At 42.5% G+C, this 27,312-nt stretch overlaps 1 protein-coding gene across 1 annotated transcript in view; it reads left to right on the top strand.

Annotated features, from left to right (window-relative positions):
- LOC122178276 (prostaglandin F2 receptor negative regulator-like) overlaps nt 1-27,312 on the top strand; it is a 66,387-nt gene that overhangs the window by 35,385 nt on the left and 3,690 nt on the right. The window contains 4 exon segments of the mRNA XM_042868352.1: nt 1,646-2,071; nt 8,404-8,823; nt 19,344-19,451; nt 25,836-26,141. Coding sequence (XP_042724286.1) covers nt 1,646-2,071; nt 8,404-8,823; nt 19,344-19,451; nt 25,836-26,141 — 1,260 coding nt within the window.

The raw sequence follows: 27,312 nt of genomic DNA, 5'->3' as shown, positions 1-27,312 counted from the left end.
CCTAACTTGAGAAGAGTTTCTGCTTTCTTCATCTTTGTTGCTGTGAAAATGTTAATTGATCTTGACTGTGTTCTTTTTTGGTGAGGAAGAAGAGGGAGAGGGGCACTGTATCGTGAGGCCTTGGACAAGTGTAGTCTTTTGTGAGTGAAACAGGAAGGGCAATGTAGCGGTAGGATCTGTAGGCATTTACTTATAGCAGAAATGGAGTTTGACCACCATTAATAATCTATGACTTGATTGCAGCAGAGGGATTGTGTAAGTTTTTCCTTTGTATTACTTATACTGAGAATCTGCACAAATCTGTGCTGAGGTTCTCTATATAGTGAATAAAGAACTAGTGTACGAAAACTTTCAGCAGGCATCCTAATAAGTACTAAGTAGGCTAATGATCAGAGGTGCATAGTCAGAAGAGCTTCACAGAATGGCAAAGTGTATGCTGATATAGCTTTATTGTACTGCTACCAGTTGTAAGTATTATGGGCTTAGGTAAATGGTACTTTCAAGTTTTTGTGTTACTTAGTGCTGCAGAAAGTCAGTGATTTATATGCTCCAGTGTCCAGTCTGTATGGATGCCCTTGTTCTTGCTAGATGCAAGGACACTGCATGCCTGCATTGCCTGCATGCCTCCACTTAATGGGTGGAGGTCCTTTCTTCAAACGGGCACAGCAGTTCCAAGTTGCTTGAGTAGAATTGTTTCTGTTGTTTGCAACTGAAGTCCAGAAGTGCGTGTGCACACACATTAGTGCAGCAGCTCTATTAAGATATTTTATTATCCTGGCTTGCTGGTGAGCTAAGTCTAAGTTTCAGCCTTGGATTGCCTTCTCTGTCCCAATTATAGCTTTGGTTAATTGTTTCTGGGAGGGCAAAATGCCAAGTACAGCATAAAGCAAGAAATAAATACGGAGCACTGAATGCACTTACATTATCAAATCCATGTGATCAGTATTGGCTGAGCAGTTGGAAGGCCGGTCTTCTTTCTGAATAATAGTAGACAGCAAGAGAGACAAATATTCTAATACTAGTAAATAAATAAACATGCATTTCTTTTGTGGAGAGAGGTCTTTGCCATAATCTTTTTTCTTCACTATCTGCATTGAGAGAAAATGGTCATGGGGCTGCCTTGTCTCCTCCTGGACAGCCAACAATTTCGGATTTAAATACAACAGCCCCTCTTTTTGGTTTTTTTTTTTTTTTTAACCCATGCATTTCAGATGCACGTTTTCAAGCTTAAGAGTTTCCAGCCTTGCGGCTTTGCAGTGCAGGTCTTTAGACAGAGATGACTGTAGGTCTGAAACTGAATCCAGACTGTGGCTTCTCAGGTCCTGAAGAATGGGGTATGATTTAACTCAATAAGATCACTTTGTCCTGATTTTTCTGAAATGGTCTGACCAAACATACGAGGCAAGAGATCCTGTTTGGAAATGTAGGCCCAGAGAGGCTTACTTCAGACCAGTACGTGTCTGAGAGCTGAAGTCCGCATTCACAATTCCCAGGACTTGTAAGAAAAGTACAAGTTTTGGCACTTGGCCTTTATGTCAGGTGCTGTCTCAGACTGGATGTTAGCAGTACCTTACTCAGTATTAAGCTCTGCTGCTCTCTCCTTTCTGCTTGCGGTTCTCACTTCTGTTGTTTTTTTCTTCTGCAGAGCCAGATTATGAGGTGTTTCTGAATGCTTCCAAAACACCCAAGTTTTCCGATGACCCCACAGAGCTGGAGTGCAGGATCACAAATGTACAGGACACCGAGGCAGACATCCGCTTCTCAGTTTCCTGGTACTACAGGCGGCACTTGCTCAGTGACGATGTGGTGGCAGAGGAGCTCCTGGCCACTATGGATGCAGACTGGACTCTGCTGCTTGGGGACAGGAGCAGAGAGAGGACTCAAAATGGGGAAATAATCTTCTCCAAAAAGGCTTTTGACACCTTCAGTTTACGGATCCAGTGGACTTCAGAAAATGACAGAGGGGATTATTTCTGTGTCGTCTCTGCGTGGAGCCGGCACCGCAACAACAGCTGGATAAAGAGCAAAGATGTGACTTCTGCTTCTGTCCCCATTTTTTGGGCTACACAAGGTAGGAACCTTGCACCTATTCACTGGAAGACCTGGGCAGCTAAGATATTTTTCTCTTGAGTAAGTCCATCAACCAAAAGGCCTGCTAATGGGCTTTGGAATATAGCTCTTTGTTGTGAAGAAGAAAAAATCCTATTGGCTTGCGTAAAGGCTTCTGTTTTTGGCAGTAAATACTTAGCAGTACGAACCAGTTTCATGCAACAATTTGAAGAGGAAGCACAAAAAAGATATATCAAACTGCACAGAGACTTGCAGGAAGTACGCTGTCATTGTGGCAGGCAGTATCTGGCAGTGATGCTGGGGTCACTGCTCACTTTCATGATTCAGTGTTTTGGTCTCACTAGGATGCATCTCATTGGTAGCAACAGAGTGATGTGTGTTAAAAAAGGGAATGTCACTCACCTTGTCTTCTTTGGTTGCTGATTTGATTGTGGGAGTTTGTTTTCCATCTCTTCCACCTTGTATTTACGAGCACGTGTTCACTCAGCAGTTTTGAAGAAGTTTGGTTGTAGTGGTACAAGAGCATAAAAATGAAATAGTAATTAAAAAAAGAAGTGCTTTGTTTGGATCTTGGCCCTTTTTAAGCAGGAATGAACTACCTCAGATCAGTGTTTAAACTGTCTTTGGGAGCATTTCTGAAGAGCTAAGCGAAGGCACCTGAACCACTGAATGCTAGTTTAAAGTGAATGCATTCAGCCTTTTGGCTTAAGCATGAAGTCATACGAGAGGAGTCTGTTAGATGGGGAAGGAAGAAGTAGGATAGTTTAGGATGTAGCATCTTTGGCAAAATCTCGGTGCTTAGCTAAGCTGAATTTGCCCCGATAGAATTCTCTAGCAGGAGTGAGGTCTCTCATAGATGCTGAGTGCTGGTCACAATTAGTTCAAATATGCCATAACACTGTGTGTCTGTGTGTGTGCATGTGCATGCACGCGTAATGGATGGTTGCCTTCAGAGCAGCTAGAGAAACCAGCTGGAGTTGAAAAGTCTCAGCCTGTGTTGACATTCCTGTGGGAAAACAAACCATGACAGGTGTGAACGTTCCCTTGTTCCTGGTTTTGTTCCAAAATCTCTGCTAATTTTGCATCACAAATGCAAATGTTATAGTCCCCAAGCTGAAAAGTACATTTGTTAGCAAAACTTGGAGTTAGGGGATTTATGATGTGAAAGCAAAATCCTACACAGACTCCCTTTTCCTCCTGAGAAAACATGTTGTATGTATGTAGAGGGGGAAATATGTAGATTTGCTTTTCCCTGATTCCCTTCCATACCCCCGCTTTTCAGCAATCTGACTGCAGATGCCTTTTTTTTGCATTCCCTGCATTAGCCAGATCTGTGAGCTCCAGGCAGTACTTGTTAGCCTTGTGCTGTAGCCAGTAACTATGAAGCTATGAAGGAGTTAATCTGCTGCTGCCTCTGCTCTGTGTTGTTTTGATAAGTATCTCTGGTGATTTGAGTCCCTAACTGCTCCCAGTGCTTATAAAAGCAAGCAGACAGGCTCCCATGTGTTTGCCTAAGGAGAGAACCAAAATTTGCCTCTTCCTTGGATAGCTAGTGCCTATGTAGAAGCTTTTCTTCCAACTATTTCATTATTTGCATTGTCTGTATTAACTTTAGAGCAGTGCTGGGGGAAGGGAAAACAGAGGGAGGAGACTTTAGAATGATCCCAATTTGGAAAAGACATTCTTGAGTTTTTGAGAAAGACAAAATAATTTTTGTTGCAGCTGTGAGACGGTCAGTAATGAGGGGTGTTCAGGGTAAGGAGGCCCTTTCTTGAGATGTAAATGTCAAATGAAGATGTCAAAGTCCCTTTTCCTCATTTTATAATAAATTGTATGCTTGCCTTTTGCACTTGAGGCTTTTTATCCTCTTTTTCTATTCTATTCTGCTGGGACCAATAATGCTCATGTGTCTTTCTGCTTATTCAGCTTTGCAAATGCAGCCAACCACTATCACACATCACCACTGTTTTTGACACGCTCTGTCTCATTTCTGTTTCTTTGCCTTTTTCTTTTACTCTCTGTCCCTCACCAAAGGTAAGAAGGAAGAGAGCATCTTTGTCTCACAAAAAAAAAAAGGAAACCATAAATTGTAGTATTGTTTTTAGCTTATATATTTATTGGAATCTGTACTTGTAGAGTTAGAGAGGGAAACTTGTTTGGTTTTATAGATTGTTTTGAACATGGAAGTTTGGTAATTAAAAAAAAATTCTTTATCAGTTTGAGTGCAAATACTGCCAGCATGTAAAATGAAGTTGCTGTTTGCAAGGGAATGCAGAATTTTCTTAAAGCAGTGTTGTCAGCTCTGGATCTGTGTGAAAGCCTTTGCAAGGAACATTATCTTTTAATTGAAACTCCATATCCCAAAGATACTATTATTTGGGGTTTTCTTAATACTTCTGTCTTTAATTTACAAAGTAATTGTATTCAGCACAATGTTACTTGTCCTAAATGTTTGCTTGGCACTCTCCATTAAGTTTAGCGCAGAGCAAGAATATCTTCCTCTTTCAGAAATTCCTTTGAATAGAGAGCAGGTGATATCTCTTGCACTCACTTTTTGCAATTGCTTGTGTACAGTAGGCACTGCACAGTACAGATGTGCAGTTTCTTTTGAGCAAAGCAATTTCCATACCCATGGCACCACATTGCTACGTTAGGTGCCTGTTTGGATCTAAGAAGGAACAAGTGCACTAAGCTAGGGGTACAAGCACCAGTCAGAAGTGGCTGGACACCTCCTGGCTGCTCTCTGATCTGCTCGGCTGTTAGGCAAAGAAGTGGCACAGCTGTGTGTGTGCAGCAGTGAGGAGAGCAGTTGCCTGGCGTATCAGTTTATCAGGCCGTGGTGGAGGCTGCAGTGTGGAGGCTGTATTTTCAGAGCTCTTGGTATCTGAGCCATTGGAGCCACAATTGTACCTCGGGGTGTTGTGCAGCCGCCTCTTCCTACAAAGGCAAAACTGTCATTACCTTAATGTCTGTTGCGTTCCCTGTACTTTCCATCTAGTTAGTGTGCTGGGGGATGAAAAAGCCTTTACGAATATTGAAATGGTGTTACTTGATGCTGCTGACAAGCCATTAGTCTCTGAGATTACTGCCAGTTGTGTTGTGCTTCTTTTCAGACTGGAGTCGGCGGAAGACAGGGAAGGTGATTGTTGTTTCCTGTGGTCTCCTTGCCCTTTAGCTGCAAGGCTTCACTAGCAGTTTGGCTTGCTTCAATTAGGTTAGAACTGTTTTCTGTCATTACCCAGGCAGCACGCTCGAAGCCGAGCATACACTTTGTTGCAGGGCTCAACAAGAGAATTAGTGTGGATTATCTGCATCGAGCGGCTGGTGATGGAAGTGAAACGTGTGCTGCCATGCTCCAAAATGCAGTTTATTACTCAAATTTGATCTGAATCTTTTGGCTAGGATTTCTGCTGCTAGCCCTCTGTCTTGGATTAGCTCCCAAACTGGTTATAAGCTTTGAAGATGGGTTTACTTAGGATCTCTTCTCCTGATGCTTTCTGACACAAACTCTGCAGAATGCAGCCTCCTGTGTGCGATGGGCAGGGACGTGCTCTGTCATGCTTTCGCTCTTCAAGACGGAGTAGGGACCCTGCCCAGGATGCAGTGTGTGCTAAGGGGCAAGTATGCATGGTAGTGGTCAAGGCATGGGCAATTACTTTCTTGGCAATTCTCAGAAGATTTGAGAAGCTATCTCAGGCTGTAGTTCTTGGAAGAAAATAGCTTCTCTGGCCTCTCTTTTGTTTCCTTGAAAAAAAGAAGCACTTTAGCACCCATGGATGCTGGGTTTTTTTTTTTGTCTTTTTCCTCTGTTGTTGTTCAGGGTTTGTATGTGTTTAGATAAGAGAATCTGCCTCTACCTGCTGTAGTATTCATCCAGCCGAAGGATGAACGGGTTTTTATAAGGGAAAATCTGTTGCAAGGCCTTCCAGAAGGATCTCTGCCAGTTCTTTGTTCACTTCTTAATTCCTAACCTCTTTGAATTCAACCGCTGTTCTCCAGCTGCATTGCCACTCCTCAGTGTTTTCTTCCACTGATACTACAGATGGCATTTCTGCTGCTGTTTCATGCTGCCACCTCTTCTGTCTTCCGTAATAAAGATAATCAGTAAAAGCAGTGCTTTCTGTTGCTCTGAAGTGGGAAGCCAAAAAAGAATACCTGGGAACAAAGTCCAGCCCATCCTTGATGGGGACAAGGCGTGTTCCCCTGCGCACTGCTTCCTGAGCCTTGGCTCTGTGAGTAGCTGAAATAAAGCATTTGGAGCCCGAACAGGAGGGCTATCTCTTCTCAGCTACATCTGTAATGCTCTCATCACATGGAGGCATTTGTTTTAAGTTACAGGTATATGAGACCAAGCATGTGTGTATCCAGGACTCAGCTCTGACGTTAAGATCAGCAGCACAATGAATGTTTGTATCAGGAGAATTTTTGCCCAGAGCCTTCTTACAAAGCCTAGAAAGCAGCCATATGTGGCAGTGAAATACAGTTACCTGTTTGGGCTTTTGCTTTAGGGGCAAAAATACGATTATCTACTGTATTCCAAAAATGTGAGGCACATTGGTCTGTGTTGTGCTCCTAAATGCTACTGCCTTTATAAACAGAGTGCTACCAGGATCTTGTGGAAACAGAAAGAAAAGCTGAAGATGTGAAGTCCAGAATCAGATGCACGATGATTTCTCACACAGGGGAACAGAGAATGCCCATACGTGCAACTTCAATTGTAATTGCACCCTCGATGCTTAAATGTGCAACTCTCACGATTCCCACCTGCTTAGCAGGTGGAAGTGCAAGGGGAGTTTGGTGTGGAGCACTGAGTAATTCAGTGTTCAGCCAGACCACTAGATGCAGCTCAGCCTTCTTTGCTCCTGCAGCTGCTTTATATAGCTTTGCACTGCGATCTGTTTTATATGGTACTGATTTAAAGTTGTCATAGCGGGTTTCTCATCTTGTGGGCTGTGTTTACTCGTTGTGAAAACTGCTGCTTGAAGGCAAAACACTGAAAAATGCAATTTTGACAAGTATCTTGTTGCTGTTATGCGGAGGGCATAAATATCATTTCATTTAGTTCACTTTGGGGAAAGTGTTACGATCTCGCTATCATTTATTTCCATTATCCTAAGAAGTCACACCTTGCGTAAAGGTGACCTCTGTAGTCTTTTGTTTAATGTGCCTGCAACCATTTTTTTGTAAGGGTGTGAAGTTAGAATACGCTGTAGCAAAAGCTGTCCAGAAAGCTGGACAGGTGCAATTCTTGCAATACTGCTACAATGGGAAGTTGTCATAAGCTGTGTGCTCTGCCCCAGCCTTTCTTTCCTAAGGAAGTGCTTGAGTGTGCAGGATGTCTCTTCATCACAATGCCAGGAAAGTAGCAACTCCCTTTCCTTTTATCTAGCTGTGATTTTGGGCACTCCTTGTTTTCTCAGTTGCTTGTACTTTTTCTCAGAGCTTGTACTTTTTCTGCCTTGAGGCTATGCTCCTAGATGTATAATTTTCCCAAATCCTGTAATTAAGGGATTCTTGGAATTGAGGAGCCCACAGACTTGGAGAAGGCTGAGGAAAGGGAAGGAAACGAAGTAGTAAGTGTTGCTGGCATTCTCGATGCCAAACTGCTGGGGATATGTCAAGGCTTCTTATAGGCTTATAGTTAGATGAATTCATGAGAATCAAGCGAAAAGAACATGTGGAAGCAGAGGTATACTGACCGCTTCCAACACAGAGCTGTGTGTATGAGTGTGCTGGGGTTGGTGGTTTCTCGAATTAACCACCACCTTTCTTGTCATTTTTGTCAAGACAAAACTTTGGCAGTTTTGTCACGATTTTGCAAGTTCAGCTGAATGTTTCTGGGTTGCTCTTAAGGTAAATTTTTCAAGAGAAATAACGAAGCTTTACTGAGTGCTGCAGATTCAGTCAGTAGCAGCTTTTGTCACTTGTCATGTGTGCTTCATCAGTGCCCTGTAACTTGTAGCTGATGGGGCTTTTCCAGATCCAGTGCAAAACTGGGGCTTGTCTGACTCATCTCATCCGACTAGTCTCTAGTCCTGAATTAAAGTATCCTGGAGGTTCTGTCATGCTTTGTCCTGCATGTTGCTTTGTTCAGTGTTTGGTGTTTGTTTGAATCCTTGCATTTTGACCCAAGCTGTTGTGTTACTAGTGTGCTTGCTGTTGTGTAGCATTCTGGGATGTTCGTGTGTTTAGATAAATTTAGGTAAATTTCTTTCTCAGAAAAAAGAAAAAGAAAAGCAGTTTATTAGTAACCTTGCAGTTTAAAAAGTGCTACAGAAATAACTGCACTATTTATTAACCCTTCCCTTGCTGCTTATTTCCTTCCCTCTTCAGATTACATGCTGACGGTGGAGGCGGTGAAACTGAAGCCGTTCTTTGTGGCAGGCCACACCTTTGAGATGACGTGCAAAGTGTCTTCAAAAAACATCAAGACGCCACGCTATTCAGTCCTCATTACAGCAGAGAAACCGCTGGCAGATCAGTCAAATCCCAATGGAACCACTCGCATAATTTCCTTAAACCAGGACTCGGTGGTGCGGCTGGAAGACTGGACGGACCAGACTCGTGTGGACGGCGTGGTTCTGGAGAAGGTCCAGGAGAATGAGTTCCGCTACAGGATGTATCAGACCCAGATTTCAGATGCTGGGCTGTATCGCTGTGTGGTGACTGCCTGGTCTCCGGGTGGTGGTGGCATGTGGCGTGAAGCAGTGAATGGCTTGTCCAACCCTATCCAGATAGACTTCCAGACATCAGGTTGGTATTGTATTTTATGAGCATGGGTTTTATCCAAAAAGGGAGAAAGTCCTGTGACGCTCTTCCAGTGGCTTTCCTGTCTCCGGGAAATAAACTGTTCTGGAAATCCAAAGGCTCTCCAGATAGTGTGATGGCTGAGAGCTTTGTTTGTCTTCTTTGGTGGTACTTTTGTCTTCAGAGCTATAGGCTATTTACAGAAAGACATCTGATAAATTAGTTACAGTCATAATCTACGGACGGATTTTCCTTTACTGTGCAGGTTTTATGATCTTGCAGACTCAAAGCTCCAGCATGGAATAATTGCTGCCATATTTTCCAACTTCATTACTAGATTGCTATTATGTAACAATCTTTTTGGAAGAGCATTAATATAAACTGGTTTTGTTCCAAAACAAACTTGATTAACATAGGATTACACACCTTCTTGTTGATGTAATTGCAGAAAATGCTCAGGTTAAGGCAGTGGCGGTGTTCTAGCAAGCTCAGCAAGTAAAGACTGTATGGAAGACTATAAAGGCCTCTTGTGCAAAGCTCCACAAGTTGGAATAAATTTCAGTATCTGTATGTGCATCCTGTTCACAGAATCACAGAATCACCCGGGTTGGAAGGGACCCCAAGGATCATGTAGTTCCAACCCCCCTGCCTGGCAGGGCCACCAAACATACACATTCAGATCAGGTTGCCCAGGACCCCGTCCAACCTGGCCTTAAACACGTCCAAGGATGGGGCATCCACAACCTCCCTGGGCAGCCCGTTCCAGGGCCTAACCACTCTCCTAGTAAAGAACTTCCCCCTAACATCCAACCTAAATCTTCCCTCCTTCAACTTAAAACCATTTCCCCTAGTCCTGCTGTTATCAGCCCTTTTGAAGAGTTTACTCCCCTCCTGGGTGTAGGTTCCCTTCAGGTATTGATAGTATTATTATGTGATTATTATTGATACTATTGATAGTATTAGTGTGTGTTCCCCACATCCTTGCCCATTTTCACCTGTAATATACTCTGCCTGGTGAGATTTTCCTAGAGAAGCGTGCCTGTCCTGGTATATTTTTGGGCCAAGAGGGAGTGGGGCAGAATTGGTTTGGATCATCAGAGATGCATGTTAACACTGACTTCTATTGTGCTTTGGGGTTGGGAACTGCTGTGGAATTGTTTGGGTTTTTTAAAGTGGTGTGGCACTCTGTGAGGGAGAGACTTCATGATTTCTAAACCAATCTTGCACTTCTTGAGTGCTTTTGAAGAGCTCTCAGTGTAGCCGAAGGGTACTTCCTTTTCTTGGAGCTCTCTGGCCAGCTGCTTTATCTTGAACCTGTGTTCCCTTGTTCCAATTCATAAGCACAACTGGGGTGAAAGTCTCTCCTTACTTTCTTCATTCTTCATCTGAGTTATTCTGCATACAATAATGGGCCTGTTTTCTGAAGATGTGGCCGTGGCTAGGCTAGAGCAGCTTGACTTCTGGTTGCCTCGATAACTAAGGTAACTGTTCTCCACCGGGTGATTTATAAAAACAAAATTTATAAAAATTTTATAAAAAATAATTTTATAAAAATTATTTTCATAGCAGATGCACAGGAATGAGTGCAGTAGCTTGGCATAGGGACAGCTGTGCAACAAAGACTTCACTTTATGAAACATTTTGAAGTGCATCGTCCTGATAGAAACCCTAAGAATGTTACAGCCTAGCCTGAGCTGATTGGAGAGAAGTCAGAGACTCAGCTCAGTGCCTATTTCAGTTCCAGATCATCCCTTGTTTAATCTTACGGTAAATAACATTAAATAACCCATATGCCTGTGTTCCAAATGTCTCTTGGAGTAACATTGTCATGACTGAATATTGCTGTAGATTTGTTATCATTTTGAGAAGGTTTAATGGACTTTAATAGTAAGGCTTCAGCCTTACTATTCTTAAAACTTGAGTAAGACAGGAGAGTGAGGCTTGCAAAGACTTGATGCAGGAAAAACCAGCAAGAATTAAATCTGTTCCAAACCCCTCCCCTCCAAGGTCTTACATGGAGGCTTTCCTCCACAAAGGCTGTGGTTAGCGACTCTCTCAACGTTATTTGCATTATGTCACTTTGAAATCTCATCCAGAAAGTTTGGCAAGATGCTATTAATATCCATGGTTCAGAGGGAAACCTGTAAGCTATGCAAGGGAGGGAAGTGAGCGTGCTGCAGTCTTGATTTCTTTTCGCTGTCAGTTTCTACTCCCTCCCTCTTTGCCCAGATAGGATTTCCAGTGCATGGAGTGAATGAAGAAAGGGAAACAGCCTTCAGTGCTGCCCTGGGAATGTGTGAATTCCAGTGGCAGAACTGAGCAGGGGGGAGGGATGGTCCTGAAATCCAGTCAGCCGTTCTTCTTTACAAGAGAGTGAAGACAGAAATGAGAACCCAGGCACGATTTACTGGAGAGCCATTTCCCAAAATAATCTTGGCGTGCGGCAAAATCTGGCTTGAAATACCTTTCTTTCTACAATTGATGGATGAACTTTGTGTCCTTGAGTAGTTACTCAGATCTCTATGCTGGACATTCATCAGTGGGTGTGATGGTGACACGTGATGAGCACAGGTAGAATGGATGCTGGCAGACTTGCTTCTCTAATCACATACCCTTCTTTCCCCACATTTTCTGCTTGTCTCCAAAGTAACGTTACATGTGTAAAGGCAGCTGTGCTTTCTTTCCAATAGCCTTGCTCATCTGTTGTGTCCTGTTACTCTGATCTGGGCTCAAACAGGCCAGTAGAAATTAAAAATAAATAATTGTAACTAGATGTGCAAGACAAAATTTGTTTTGTGTGTGTTATCTTACATCACTGTTTGCTAAGGTCTACTCTTTTTGATGTAAGCTGTGACCAAACTGTGACTAGGTCAGGGTGGTAAATGGCAAAGCTGTGGAGCAGCTATTATAGTACAGCTCAGATATCATACCTTATCTTGCATCTCATGGTACAGGCAACTGTCAGATTTGTTCTCCAAACGAAGAACCTGGTGCCAGATTTTTTTCTAATGGGAATGGTGTAAGACAGAACTGCTGAAGTTGCTAGGGGTTTCTGGGGATAAAGGGAAGTGCTCCAAAACTGGAGGGAAGATGTTAATAGGAAAAGGGTCAGAGAAAGCAGAGGGCCATGCAGCTTTGAGTAAATAACAGGTGAGAAGCATATTTCTGTTGGATCCTGAGTTCAGTGGGGATTTGTGATGAGCGGTTTATGAAAGTGTTTGTCCCTTATAGTGATTGTCTTGTTAACAGCTCTCCTGACTTTAAAGATCCCAAAGTGCAGAATGGTAAGCGTGACTGTTGAGAAGACATCATAATGCAGTATAATATCAAAATTAAAAGGTATTCCTGCCTACCCTGTACTTTAAGGGCTTGATCTTATCCAACATTTTCAGTTTGCACCATGTTGGAGGGGGGGGGGAGAGGGGCAGAATGGATCAATATGGAAGTAGCATTTTCAGAAGAAGGAAGTCCTTATAGGGTTTTACATGAATGTTTTAGTGGTGGGAGGAATTTCTTTCTCTTACGTTTTTATTGATCCCTCTTTGGCAGGGGGTGTGGAGGCTTGGGCTCGAAATCCTTCCTTCTAGTCTGACTCCCTCCCAGATCTCCGAGTTGTAATGCTTCAATGAAAGGTTTTTAGTGTGTGCACACGTTGTGCAATGTGACTGTCTGAAAGGCAGGAGGCCTGTAAGCTTTTTACATACGTATGTATGAGCTGGGCACTGCGCACATGAAACTTCAGGGTTTCCTGCCACAATAGGCTTGAAATGTGGCAGCACGCTGAAATGTTTTTCCATGAACATCTGTGGAAAATGTCTTGCTCAGATTCTTTCCATTCAAGGCAGAGCTTGCTGGCTGCAAGCAGACACCTCCTCTCCTTTCTCCACTTGTTGTTGCAAAGGGACGTATTCATTCCGTTTTAGTTTATGATCTGAAATGTTAATGTAGAGACATTTACTTGAAATGTCCTGAACTTCAAAAATTAGAAGTCGATTTTGTCTGCTGAATTTTATAAACTAGGACCTGGGGGGAGGAGAAAGAGAAGCGTAGTAAGCCATTAGTTTTCATATTTTCAATCAATGGCAGATTGTTCTCTGCTGGATGTATTTTAAGACCAGACGGGATCTTGAGAATCCTCTGGTTCAGCATTATGAATGACGAGGATCACTAGACCAGCTTTATAAAATGAATGTCTGCTGTACATCTAGGAACTGTAAGCAAACTAAGCTGGTTCTGGGGAGAGTCAGGAGGAAGCCATCCCGTATGAAAGCTTTAAGAAATATTCTTAAATATTATTTAGGAAATATTCTTCTGCACTGCTTTTTGGTCAGCTCAGTTTCAAACAGAAGTTCTACCATCTCTTTTCAAGGGTTGCCAGCAACCTTGTCTTGAGATTTTCTTTTAATTTCATTGCTGAGTCTGTGAACAGGTATTTGGTATAAATGGTTCCAGCTTGCCTGCATCTGTTTCATCTGTTTTTATGTTGTTGTTTTGGCTTCTTGGTGTTTGTGGGTTTTGTTTTGTTTTGTTTTTTTAATGCTGAAGCACCTGGCCTCTGTTGTGAAATCCACTTAGTTTATCCTGGAGTTGTATGTTTTTCTTTGGCATTCAATCTTTAATTTTCTATCCCTCTCAGACTGTACCCAGCAACCCAAGTTAGTGTTTAGGTTGCCTTTGCCCACTATCTGCTCACAGGGATTTCCACAAAAGTGACTTTATTTTTCCTTTGCCTTGAGGGAAGCAGGAAGAAGGAAGCTTTTAATTTTGTATACAGAAATATGTTATGAGGGAGAACCATTTGGAGCTTAGCTATGCTCACAGCTGGCTTCATCTGTGCCATTCAGCAGAGGGCAAATAGCTCTGGAGAAGCAAAAATGAAAGAGAACTCTAAGGGAAGCATCTCAATGAAATCTTCAGCTCTGGATTACATCTTCATGTGAGCTCATTGCTCAGCAATGCATTATCAATCTCTGGAAGAAGCTGAGATAAACTAAGCTGCGGAAATATGAGCTAAGTATTGATGTTGAACTTGCAATTAAAATGATGCCCTGCAATGACCCAGGGAGATGCTCAGATGCAAGACAGTAGATTAGAAAGGTTCTTAAAGGAAAGAAATCTTAATCATGGAAAAGAATGAACAGGAGGAGTACAGCAGAAACTATTTGGCAAGAGAGACTGGTATTTTCCAGCCACAGCTAATGGGCAAGAGTGTGCTTTGTCATTGTGTGTCTTTGTGTCTGTGTGCATTAATTCTAGAAGTAGAAACCACAGACTTAAACTACTTGGGGTCTTCTCCCAGTAATTACTATTTTGAGGCTTTGGGGTGAAACTTGTTGGGGAACAGCTCTGTAAAAGAAGCCAGGAGAGGGCTGAAAGGAAACGGTGCGGGTGAAGGAGCTCGTTATGTGGAAAGAGGCAGATTGTGGAATCTTCAGTTTGAATGGATGATCTGGTGCCAGGGCAGATATGAGTAATCTTGGAAGATGGAGCACTTGTGGATTTCATCTGTATTTTCCGCCTTGTGGTCCATGGTGCTGGCTAACTGCAGGCAATGAAATTGCATGCAGTGATTGCTCTCTCTGTGCTGGGTAACGGACTGGATGTGGGGTAATTGGGTAGGGAAGCCTCCTGAGTCTGGATCTCTGTTGCCAGTCAGTTTGCTTGACCTTTCTGTGTTCTACTTTGTCTGGAAAATAAAGGTAACTCATTTCTGTGGACAGATTAGACTTCGCAGAGAGATACTGGCTGAGATGAAGTAGAAAAGTCCGAAACGTCATGCAGAACCTAGGTAATTAGGAGCTTATCTAATCTAAATCCAGATGTTGACTGGCTTTCGGTTATTCTCCCTCCTTTCTCCCTTTTTCTTACAGATTTAAGGTGTTTGGATTACTGAGCTGTGAAGGAAAGCAGGGAGAATGGGGTGTCATCAGGTAAACAGGCTCAGGGTTTTTTATTTTTCTCCAATATGTAAATCCTTAAGCGGAGTTGGAGTTAATTAATTCAATAAACTTGAACTCCCCTTTCAACATCACGGCACATTCAGGATGAATCTAGTTGAATGCTAAATAGTAAGCCAAACTTGGTGCGTTTTATATATATTTTTTCTTTCATTTATGTGTGGAAGAAATACACTGAAGACTGTGTCCTTAGATTTTGGGTGCTGGAGTTTTCTGGTTTGGTTATCTGAAATCAGTGGCTTGAGTAATGAGATCTGCTGCAAAAGGGCACATTCAGAAGAAATCAAACGAAACACATCCTGATCCTGGAACCTGATTTTCTTGTAAGAACTTCTGGACCTGTGCTAGTAAACTTTAACCTCAATTTCTTTACTTTGTTTAGAATGGTGGTGTTTTTCAAACACATAAATGTTAAGAAAACTATTTTTATTCCTATCTTTACAGCAGGTACCTTTTAATATAAAATTGTTATTACTTTATTAAAGAAGAAAACTTTTTGAAGAGCTGCTTCTAAGCTTACATATGGTCATTCTGCAGTGAGGAGCAGTGTATTCAGCATAGTTTACATCAAAGTTCTCAGCAGAGGACGGTAATCTGGGGTTGAAAATGGTTGCTTAGCTCTCAGAATTGGGATTGCTGGTTCATTTTGTAAGTCTGCTTTTTAGTTTCTGAATTAGCTGAGGGCATGACATTTATCTTCAAACCTGAAGTTATTTAAATCCAATTATTTTTCAGCTCTCAATCTACTGAACAGATTCCCTACACTTAACTTTGCTTTATTCTTGATGAGCCTTGCAAGTCATGCTTGATCTGTCAACCCTGCACTTGAAACTAAATTCCAGCTTGTTTATTCTCTTGAGTGACCAGTAGTTGGCAATAACAGTATTTCAAACTGTTAATTATAGGTGGCAAGGCAAGCAAAGCCACATTGTCTGTTGTCTGCAGAGTTCTATTTTTCTCAGAGTTAACGTAGCATCAACTCAGTTCTTGCCAAAGAAGAGTCTGTTACACCTTGCAGATGATCTTGTATCATGTATGTCTTGTGAAGTTCTCAAGATCATCGAAAGCATGCTTGGAAGCATCATCTGCTCTAGTGCCATTTTTTTATAAGGTGCTTTTCTTAATCTAACAGTAAAGAAGATGCTCAGTTAGATAAGACAATGGATTTGCTTGTAACCTACTGACAGGTGGCTGCTGCTTTTGTTTGAAACTGCTTCTCTCTTCCTGATGCCAGAGAAGTTCCGCTGAAGCCAGATAAAATCATTTAAACTTGGGGCATAAATAAGGCAAGTCATAATCAGGTTAAAAGCACTGATGGTTGGTTTCTTTCTTTAGAATAGAAACAAAAAAAAAAAAGCCTAGAACCATTCTATAGGGAAGGTTGGCAGGTCAGTGACTTCTCATGAGGGGCAAAGGGATCTTCTCAGCTTCTTTTGTAGGCTGTGTAGTGACTACAGCTCTGGCAAACGTACCTTATGTTGAGAGGTAAGGGATTACACGGTCATCTTGATCCAGCTTAGGGCTAAATGGTGTCTCTTGCAAAGAGGCTCTTGTCTTCTCAGGTTCTGTGGTAGAGTAAAAGCCATAAATGAAAAGGCTTTATTCTGCCCTTTTGTGCCTGAGGACAGCCTGAGGCCCAGAGCATGGGGCATGTAGGCAGAAGATATTGCTAAAGAATTAAGGTACTCCTCTTGAGAAGCTGCAACTCCAGTTTTCAAGGCTAAGCCATTGAGAACTCAACGTAATGAAGATTACTTGCATTTTTTAAAAAATACATTAATTAAGAAAAAATTAAATTCCTTCTTTAGCTAGAGAGGAGAAAGAGCTCAGCCCCTGACATATCTCTGGGCTTTGTCAAAATCAAGTCCTTGTAACACAGGACAGCGATTTCACCCCTGGAGTTACAAAAGGTAATTTGCAGGAGATGTACCCTGGTAGGAAAACAACCCAAGGGAAATAACTGTGGCTTACTGAAGAGAAATACAATCATGAAATGACAGTGAAGGTGCTGCTTAGCAGCCTCCTTATTGCCCAGGAAGCTCTGACTCTTCACGTGGGAGACAGATGAGAGATGAACTTGCTGTCCCAGAACTGAGGAGTGTGCAGGGATGCTGCATTGCCATGATCCTGCCTTTCCTGGCAGAGAGACCAAACAAACTCAGCACTTATCTTAACAATGTTTGGATGCCAAGAGTGCTCAAGCTCTGCTCTACATTAGTGGGTTTTTTTTGGCAGGATCCAGTATCTGTTGAGCAGTAGATGCCTGGATGTTTGATCAAGAAATAAAACTCAAGAAATCCTCTGTACGTGTACCTTTCTGTCTTTCTTTTCTTCACCCTACCAGGGCAGGGATAAGACAGCTCAGCGTTAGCCTGACCAAGTTGCGACTGCACAGTTCTTCTCCCTTGCCTGATCCCTGCCATCACCCAACAGAGCTGGGCCTATGTGGTAAAGCAGGGCACATCTCACATCCTTGATGCGTTCCCTCACCTACAACCAGGGCGTAGTGCAGACCCTGAGCTATAGGCAGCAACCAGGATTATTACAGTGCTCTTTTGTGTTCAGTCAGTGCAGCAGAGGCATGTGCTGGAAATGTGGGGGTGTTCCTGGCAGTCTTGACAGTCGCTTTGCTGCTGTGGCAGCAGAGTCACAGTTGGGGACTCCCCTGGTTACAGTTGGCTGGAGAGCCCTGGTCCGTCCTGCCTCTGACTAATCCCTAGGGCCTTTGAACCTCTGTCTGCATGGCTACCTCAAAACCCACCAAAGAGAAAAAAAAAAAAAAAAAAAGTGATATGAAATACCTTATTCTATCTGAAGAAGCAGGCTGCAAAGGTAATATGGTTGTAGCGTGTGTGTGTGTTCCAGGCAGGGGCATGTCAGGATATATGGAATTCCCATAGAGTTTGGACAAAGGCTGAGGAAGCAATCAGTCTGATATCTTTCCATTTCCCCAGGAAAGGATCCTGTCACACTGCTTCCCTTTTATTCTTGCTTCATGTGGGCACCTTACAATCTTATTTTTTTTAATAGAAAAGACTTCTGGTTGGAGAATGGGTATAAATCTCTGGTACGTTTGTCCACATACTGTCCTTATGTACAAACTGCATCTGCTTCTGGGGCAGAGAAGGCTCTAAGAGGTTTATGGTTTAACACAGCACAGCAGATTGTGTGCAGTGGAAATTGTTAGAGAAGAATCCTGGAAGCCACAGGGTGATTATTGCAGTGTAATTTTAATTCATTTCTTAGCGTGCTGTATAATCTCTGATGAAAACAAATCAGGCCCCTGTACCCTAGAACAGCTTCACCAGAAATGAAAGCTCTAGCTTTATGACATCTTCAAGTTTCTTTCCAGAACCTTGGCGAGTTCTTAGTGCAGCTTTCCACACAAACCTGTTGAGAGGGCAGGGGACGAGTGGGTTTCTTAGCTGAATTTCTTAATTGTTCTCTATCAAAAGTAGTGTTTGCCACAGATCTTTAGTGGATTTGAGATTTACAGTTTCTATACTCAAACAGTAACACGTGAGAGGAGGGAAGATCCTCCAACAGTTTACTTTTCCTGCCCAAATTACCTTTTTATTCTTCTTGTTGCTTCTGCTCCTGTCCCAGAAGTAGCTGAGCCAGTTAATAACAGCAGCTGACAGAATCTAGGGTGAGTGAAAACTGTTACCTCTTAATCTGAATCCCCAGTTCCTTTGTGAACTCTCTGGCCCCTTCCCCCAAAGCCATCTCAGAGACCACTGTTGTCATCAGCTTCCCTCACGCTCATCTCTTCCGCCTTGTTTAGTAGAAAAATCACTAAGGGTGTTTTGACATGTTGTTTTCTGCCCTGTGAAACAGAGAGTGCTAGCAACGTAGGTGTATCTGAAGAACACCTGTGGTTTTGTGAATTTTGCGCTGGAGATGTAGTTGTCAAAACGAGGGGAAGTTTTGTTATCTTCTGCATCTTAGAAGTCAAACACATGTGTTGTTATGGTGTCTGAGCATTTCATAACAGCCCAGTGGTTTTCGTCATTACCATCATCACATTACAGCTGAAGAAGTTACCGTACCCTTGGGCATTGAGACATCTTGTATGAAAGAAGCTATCTGTAGCAGAGCCTGAAGGAAAACCCACAGAAAAGTGTTATCAGATGCACTTCTTCTATTGTCTGCGTTTCAACTCTGGAGAAGAACCACTTGTATTGTTAAATTAATGGTTTGCTCTAACTTGAATTCCTATTGACAGTGTCAGCCAAAATGATCTGTGCTGGATTAGCCTGAGGACTTGAATTTTATTCTTCTGTGTGAAGTCACCAATTGCAGAAGGGCTCGTTTTGCACAGGATGGTGGAATGCAGACTTGGGCGGTGACTTCGTGCTGTGTGACAGGCCTGGCAGTTTGGGTGGTAGTACAGCAATTAGTGGCTAAAAATGTAATGACTGTTTTGCCCAAACTTGCATGATTGCTTATCCTTACTTCAAAGCTCAGTCTCAGCAAACAAGTAGAGGAGAATTCAATAACGTACAAGAAAGGTTACGGTTACTCTGAAGAAAAAGCATATCATGAATAATTGTGGTTATTCTTTTCTAGGTCCTGTGTTTAATGTCTCGGTGCATTCTGACAATCTGACGATTTACCAAGGTGAACTGGCAGATTTGCTCTGTATCATCACAACAGATGGAATGACACTAGAGCCAGGTATTTTGACGAAAATATTTCCCTTGTAACTCAATTGCTTTGAGATGGAATGCTAGCAGCTACAACACTGTGTCATTTGAGTGAAGCTGGAGAACTGAAAGCTAGCATTGAAAGTCCTACAGAACTAGATAAATAACAGGAGAGAGTATATGCTTTGCACAGCCAAGTTTAAAACAAGTTTTGCATTTCACACTCTTGGTAGAAGGAAAAAAGTGTTCCTATTGCTAACTCTGCCCTTGTGCTGTCTGTACAACTGACACCAGTGCTGGCAGTCTCAGCCTACAGCCACTAGATGAGCGTGGGAACTGTTCCTGACTCCTTTAATATGTATCTTAAGGAGATACATTTGCAAAACCTTTACAGTCATAGCAGTCTTAAAATCATCTGATCAGTCAACTCAACGCTTCACAGTGTATTTAAGGCTTAATTTAAATCTAAAAGTCATAAAAACTGATTACTGCAGCCTCAATATGGATATAACGGATGTTAATTCCTATGGCCTTCAGAGGCAAGCCTTCTTTTTTGCATGGGAAGAAACACACAGTACCTAATTATTATGAAAAGGACAACAAGTACTTGAAAGGCAAACATTTGTGAAGGGCTAAAAAGTTCAGAGAATTGCTCAAAACTTAGCTGCTTGCCCAACATTGCCTGAACTGCTTTTCATCAAAATGCTGTGAGAGCAGCTCTGGTTACTGGACACGAAGTTTGAGTTTGGAATGAGCTTAGTTTTTTTTTATTTTAAGTAATGTTATGTATGCAAATATATGAAAAATGTTTAGAAAAAACCTAAACAAATATAAATATATAAAAATGTGTATGTATATCTCTAAAGATGCCATGATTCTTGGGAAACTTAGAAATCTGTGCACAAGCCACTTCACAAAAGGTGCTGTGTGGCAAATGTTACTTGGTACTTCATCTCATCAACTACTACACTAAGTTTAGTAAAGGTCCACCACTTTGAAATTGCACAATGTCTGTTCTATGTTAAATCTGAGTGTAACAGGGAGGCAATTTGCTAGATTATGGTTCTCTGCTGCCTGTGAAAAAATGCTGGAAGTCTGTGGATTGTATTACTGAAATGTTTGGTAAGGAGTAAACACTGACTAAACTTTATTGCTGTCAAAAGATTAATAGTGTGGGGTATTGGACAGTCTGCAGCATTGTACATCTGTATGTATGCCTCAGTTTCTGCTCAGCAGAATGCCTCATCTCAGTTGAGATGTTCCCAAGCTCTTACAGGTATTGCTGCAGGGCAGGACCCCAAGCAGCTGGCTTCCTTTGCAGGGAGAGAAATAACTGCTAGCAGGGAGCTGCTGCTGCTTCTGCTGGTGTTCTACAGCTAAGATAAGCCTGGGGTTGCCTTGTGAAAGAGATCTCAGCATCTCCAACCAACTTAGAACTTGAAAAGAGGCCAGTTACTAACAGTGGGGTTCTCCTATCAGAGCATTTGAGTTTGTGATGCTTTTGTGTGTGTTTGGTAGCTTGAGAAGGGGAGAAGCTCTGACAAGAGGAAGACGATCAAATGGACTGAAATTAAAAGATGGCCTCTTCAAGGAGCTGCTGATCAGCAGAGTTAGGTTTAAACAGGGAAGTTCCATAAGGGAGTATGAATGTCTGTTGAATCAATAGATGATACCTGTGTTTGGAAATGTTGCCCTTTTCACAGATCATGAGCAGCAAGTGCAGAGTTGTAAATGTCAGCACTGCAATCTGTTTCCTAGGTGGTTAATATTATCTGGAAAAGGCAGCTCTGCTCCGTGGTTGTTTTTTGGTTGTTGTTGTTAATGTTTTGGGGTTTTTTTGTGCGTGTTTTTGTGACTTATTTGTCTGTAATGGGGCGGATGAGGCACACACAATGGATATCTACAGAAAGGAGTAAAAGAAGTGTGGTCTTGTGGCAAGTGTTGGGGGAACCTGTTGGTCTCTGCTCTGAGCCTCCAGTTGCTGAATGAGCAAGATTTGGGGTCTAGCCAGCCATACTCTGCATGTCTGTGTGGAAAAGTTCCACCTGGGCATTTCAGGTGGCCCTAAAAAGCTGATGCCTCTCCAGTCCTTGCTGGTCTTCTGGGTGAGACTGGCAGCAGAACTGCAGGAAACATCTGGAATCTATGCAGCAGCTGTAGGTTGTGCAGATTTCCCTTGTCATTCTGCATTCTTGACTTCAGGGTTGGAGAGGAATAGATAAGTGGGATAACTGAGCAGGTTAGATAGAGAAGGTCCTTAAGGGTCATCTAGCAACACCCTGACGTAACCACTTGACTTTTTTTCCACAACTATCTCATCTCTGATCTGAATCTGCACTGAGTAAGTATCACAATGTAGTTTATCATTCAAATGGAGAGTTTCCTTCTTAAATAAATGCCAAAATGTTAGACAGACTGAAAATAACAGCGCTGTTTCATCCCAGCAGGGAAAAGAGGTGTGTTGTTTGGAAATGCCTACACCAGATAATAAGACAGGAAGAGCAAGAGTTGCTAGCATCTCCTAGAAGAAAATAGATGGCAGCCATGGCCTTTCAGGTTGGGAACGTAAGAAAGGAGAGTAGAGCAATGGTCTGTGCACATTGCTATCCTGACTATGTTCTGTGGGTCTGGATCCTGATGGCTTTCAAGAAGTCTGCTCTTCTGGTGTTAGATCTGCCACAGCAGTGTATTTTGAGCAGAGAAGGACTGGAGAATTTCATAAGATCTTTTTGTTAAACACACTTCCTGGACAGTCTGAATGCATTTGGTATGCCAGCTGGCTCTGCTTTTGTACACAAGGCACTCAACTTTGCAAGCACGTGAGGAGATCAGTATGTATGCTTTGTATAGGAATATGAAGTGTTGGGTTTCATCTGTTTCCCCCCCCTTCATGTGTACAACCAGAAAAATAAAGTACTTTCAAGGAGCTGAGGACAAGCTAAATGGACGATGATCTTTATCACTCCCCTTCTCAGCTCCATTTGTTTCTAGTAGCGTTACTTACAGGTTGGTTCCTCCTCTAGTAGAGGCGATTCACCATTGTGTGTCTGTGAGTATGCACGCCCACCCTGTGGGAAACTTTCTAAAGGGTTGAAAAGGTTTTGGCTTGACTGCTACGTGGTTTAATTTCCTCTGCTTCTTTGAGACCCTGCTGAAGTGGAGTGTGCATTACTGAGCTCAGTACGTGGCAGCAACCATTCCATCTAAAGAAGTGCTTCTTTGGCTTGGCAGCTGTAGCTGGTGTTTTGAATTGATACAAGGAGAGCATGTGTGTGTCAGGGGGGAATACTAGTAGTACTTCTGTGCCCTCAAGGTATAAAAGCTGCTTCTGATGTTTCTGTTGAATACACATTTTCACAAACGATCTCTCTAGACTTCCCAGATCGCCCCTTCTTGGGCTGTGTGCATAGGGATTTTAAAGTGTTTCTTCCTCTGTCTGAAAGAGGTGGGCTTTTTTCAGACTGCTCCAGACAGACGCAGTGGGCACTGGAGAATTTAACAAAACCAGCTTGTTTACCTCTTGTATGGTTTGAAGTGGTTCGCCTAGCTCTCTAGGAAGCTCTATTCAATCTCATTTAAATGTAGTAAACAAAAAGGGTCTCAAAATTGTGATTCAGCACTGTAACAAGATGCTGAGAGAGCTCCATTCTAAGTAGTGGAAGTGTATGGTTCCTAAGAGCTGGTCTAGAAATAGGATTCCCTGTTTCAGGGAGCGATTGGCCAGGGAAGCAGCTTAGCCCTGTGTGTCAAATTGAAATATGCATAAAGATGTGCTTTACATGTTGATGATCCTCACTAGCTGAGGAGGGGAAGAAGCATAGCACCACTATTTCTCTGCTTGCAGGGCCTCTGAAGCACCCGATTCCCAGACTCTGCCTTCCATTATGGAAGGAGCTGAGTTGCAAGAGCTGCTGCTGACACTGAGGTTCTCAGTTGCCTTCTGAATGATGACTTCCCAGTGCCAAACTCTCTCTAGTGCATGGGCACTTACTGTCCTTACTGGTGGAAGAAAGCTTTGCAGTGTTGACCATGTGTGTGATTCCAGTGGGTGTGTTTTGATTTTTGTAGCCTGAGGACAAAAACTGAGTGGCTTGTCACCATACAAGGGGTGTGTGGGGTTCTACAGATGCTTTTGGGAAGCCTTGCATGTGGCCCGTTTTACGTCAGTAAAATCACATATTTGTTAGCACTTGGGAGCTGCTTGGAATGTTCATCACTGAGCTGTAGAGAACGCTTGATTCATGTCCTTGTTTTGCTAAATTTGAAAAACGTGAGAGATACAGAAAGGAATCAGATGACTTTGCTGTATGAAGCTAGTTCAGGGAGGATAGTGACAAAGAGTTCTCCGAGCCAAATCCTCCCTCTGACTGTTTGCAGTGAGTCACTAATTGCACGCTGTGTATACTGACTAATAAAATATGTTGGCATAATAGTTGTCCCATGTTGTAATTATGGAAGATAGATTCAGCTATTTCAAAACGACAGCAAATGCTTGCATTCCCCTTTGCATGTTGAGGGAAGAGAACCTCAAATTACTGACTGAAAGAAGTAGCCTGGGCATCTGAAAGCTATTTTTTTTTTCCACCTAACTTATTGTTGAAATCCATTTTAGCAAATGCAATTGTGTATTCAGTGCAGTTGGACTCAGACTGGAAGGTATCCATGTGTTCCATACCTGAAAACAGAGCAAATGGCAGTTTTGATAAACTTCCCAAGGAATTGGTCATTCCCAATACGACTGCCTGTAGGCCAGTGTTACTGCCTTATTTGGCATAAACAGGCAGCAGAGGAGAAGGGTAGTTTATAGAAACAGAGCTCTCAAGTAGAGGCCCTGCTTCCCATAGATAGATGCATGAGTATACATTGCAGAGGTCAAAGCTTAGTGCTTTTAACTGGGTGTGTTTGTGCAGTGATTTGTATTAGCTCTGCTTTAAAGAGAGGGGATCAGAATGGTATGCCAAGTAACAAAGAGTGTGATAGGGAAGTCTGATTGCTGTGCAGGCTGCTGGTCTGTATGGTGATCTGACCTAGGCACACCTTGTGTAGGACCAGAAAACCTCACCCTGCTGTAGGTTTGCAAGTGTAGGGTCTGCAGTGTTGTCACTCATAGCAGCTGGCCATGAAGCAGGGTTACTAAATTAGCTGCTGTCCCAAAACTGTTTGGTCAGCCAGTGTCCCTTGTACTAACAAAGTGCTTACATCTGCTTTCTCATATTTTTGTTTTGTTTTCCAAGATGTGTGTAAAAATAACACACCTTACTGGGGCGTTAATGATATCCCAGACAGCAGCTGGTTTTTTTCTACAGTAAGGAAGAATGAAGCACCTGGCCAGCTGATGCTGTACATCAAATAGCAGAGCTGAGGATGTCCCTGTCTTTATAAGATTATTCTAAGGTTCTCTATCTTCTAGGAGTGCTAGCTTGCCTGATAAAGGCTTAAAAATGGTCTTTACTCATATCTACAAAGAATTTAAGTAAAGCTGCAGGTTTGGGGCTTAGGAGAAAGATCAGTTCTACATTTCAGATTGCTAATACTGTATTTTTCAGAGATCTCACTGCCAGCAAGTGGAGTTTGATATATATGCTCAAAATAAAAGGAACTATCTTAGGTGTGAGAAGACGTCACAAAACTCAGGGTAAAAATAGTAACCTCTGTTTCCAGTGAGCTCCAGTCAGCTTGTTAATGCACCAGGAAGGGGGAACTGTTGATGAGCCAAGTGAGTGGGCATCTAAAGCCTTTTCCTGTCTATGCTATAGGTCATCTCAGGTTTCAGGCTCAGGTATTGCTGAGTTCACGTTAGCAAAATGTAATGGTGATTTATCAAATAGATACTCAGCTACAGCAGCCTAATAGGACTAAGATTGTGATCCCCTGATGTGATAAGTAAGATCTTGCACAAAGGTAGAAGGAGCTAAATGTACTGATATGGAAGGTGCTGCAAATTGTTTGTGTAGACTGTCTCCTTGGATAATGTACCTTGTATAAGGCATGATGTGTGATCATCCATGACAGTAACTGACAATCGTGGAAAAAGCGTATAAAAGCATTGTGGTCAGGATTTGCTCTGGAATATTTTTGCAGGTAATTTTTTTTTTTCTGCTTTTTGTTGGATCTCTTTATTTATTTAGGCAGACTAAATGTGAAGCAGGAGCTTTAGGAATGAGCCCTCTGACTTTGCAGTTGTATAGGTGCTGCATGAAGGCAGTGATGGAAATCACTCTCCGCTAGTAAATACCTTCTGCTGTCACTCCCTTCTCAGTGTAGGTTCAACATAGTTACAACGCTTCTTATGACACCGGGCCTGCCTGCTGATTACTTAAGATAGTAGGCAGGAAAGCAAGAGTTGGTTGTAGTGCAGTGTTGGTTACAATGCTTGCAGATCAACCTTTCTTCTTTTTTTTTCCTGCAAATGCAGATGATATGTCCTTTGATGTCTCCTGGTTTGCTGTGCGCTCCTTTGCGTTGGACAGAGAGCCTGTCTTGCTGGCCTCAGTGGACCGGAGAGGGATCGTGACACAGAGCAGGAGAAATGGGAGCAGTGATCTGAGCCTGGAGAGAATCAGCCCACTGGAATTCCGTCTCCGCATTCACAGCTGTGAGGATCACGACTTTGGGAACCACTACTGCGTAGTCACCCCGTGGGTACGCTCTGCCACTGGTGTATGGCAACGGGAACCTGACATCAAAGCCAAACCCATCTTTCTATCTGTGAAAATGGATGGTAAGAGCAGTATTGCAGTTTCTATTGTGGGATTTTTAACACCTTGTTATGTTTTTTGTAGCAAGTACTCTCTATCACACATACCTTTAAAAACATTGATAATTTAAATAGACGTTGCTATCCTTCTTCTTTTGTTTGCAACTTCTAATTCTAGCTTCTGTGGACTAGTTAGGTCTGAACAGGTTATATTATGAAATGTTCTTTTCCCTCATGTCTTGGTAACGTTTTGCATAGCTAGGGAGTCTTTTAATCAAGACTTAGCAATTCTCTCCAAGTGTTAACCCTTGTTCTTCCTACAGGAGGAAGCCTTGACTTGCAACTTCAGTGTGCTGAAGTAGGATCGTACTGTGGTTAATATCAAAGCGGGGCATGACACATCAGAGTTCTGTCTCCTTCCTCCCTCTCCTAACCACAAGACATGCTACTCACTGCACTTATTGCCTTATTTGCTATGCAACCTGAGTTGCAAGCATTGCTGTATTTCATGAGAAGCTAGATGTGTGCTAGATATTGCATTCGGTACATAGCTGAGAAGGGACATGAACACAGGAGGGATTTTGAACTGCTCAGCATGTCCATGAAAAGTCACGTTGAGAAATTCCATGAACTTGAATCAGAAGATCTTATTATTCCCACTGTACTATTACAACTGTACTTTCCAAGCTCTGTCTGTTCCTTGACCCTGCGTTTTAACTGTGCAGTAGGTGCCTACCAACTAAGCCAGCCTTGGAGGTTTATCAGGTAGGGCTGCTGAGTGACAGGGAGTGTACTGTACCAATAGTTCTAATCAAGCAAAGTGTAAAGGAGCCTACTACTTGCTGTTTAGAAACAGTCATATAAAGAAGATTGCAGGCACAGTCTGCCTCTGAATAGAGAACCTTTGGAAGGCATCTGTTTGGAGAAATGGATATTGGGATATCCCTTGGAACTACCTTCCTTTTGCTTTCTTGCTCCAAGATTTCTCGTGTTTCCAGCCTCCCTGAAGCTTGGAAATGGTAGAGGAAGAAATGAGGTGAAGTGGTCAGGGAGTCTGGTAAGACACCAGTATTCCAAACTTCAAAAAACAGAAATCAAGGAGGAAAAATAATTTAACTTCCTTCTGAAAGAAGTAATCTGCCTGTGACAGAAAGATGTGTGATTTCCCCCTTCCCCTCCCCACACCCCTTTTAGG

The sequence above is a fragment of the Lagopus leucura genome, unplaced genomic scaffold, assembly GCF_019238085.1.
Source record: "Lagopus leucura isolate 7727_CA_CO unplaced genomic scaffold, USGS_WTPT01 Super-Scaffold_100001, whole genome shotgun sequence".
Classification (NCBI taxonomy): Eukaryota; Metazoa; Chordata; class Aves; order Galliformes; family Phasianidae; genus Lagopus; species Lagopus leucura.
Note: the sequence above shows the minus strand (reverse complement) of the source record. Positions and strands in the feature narration are given on the sequence as shown.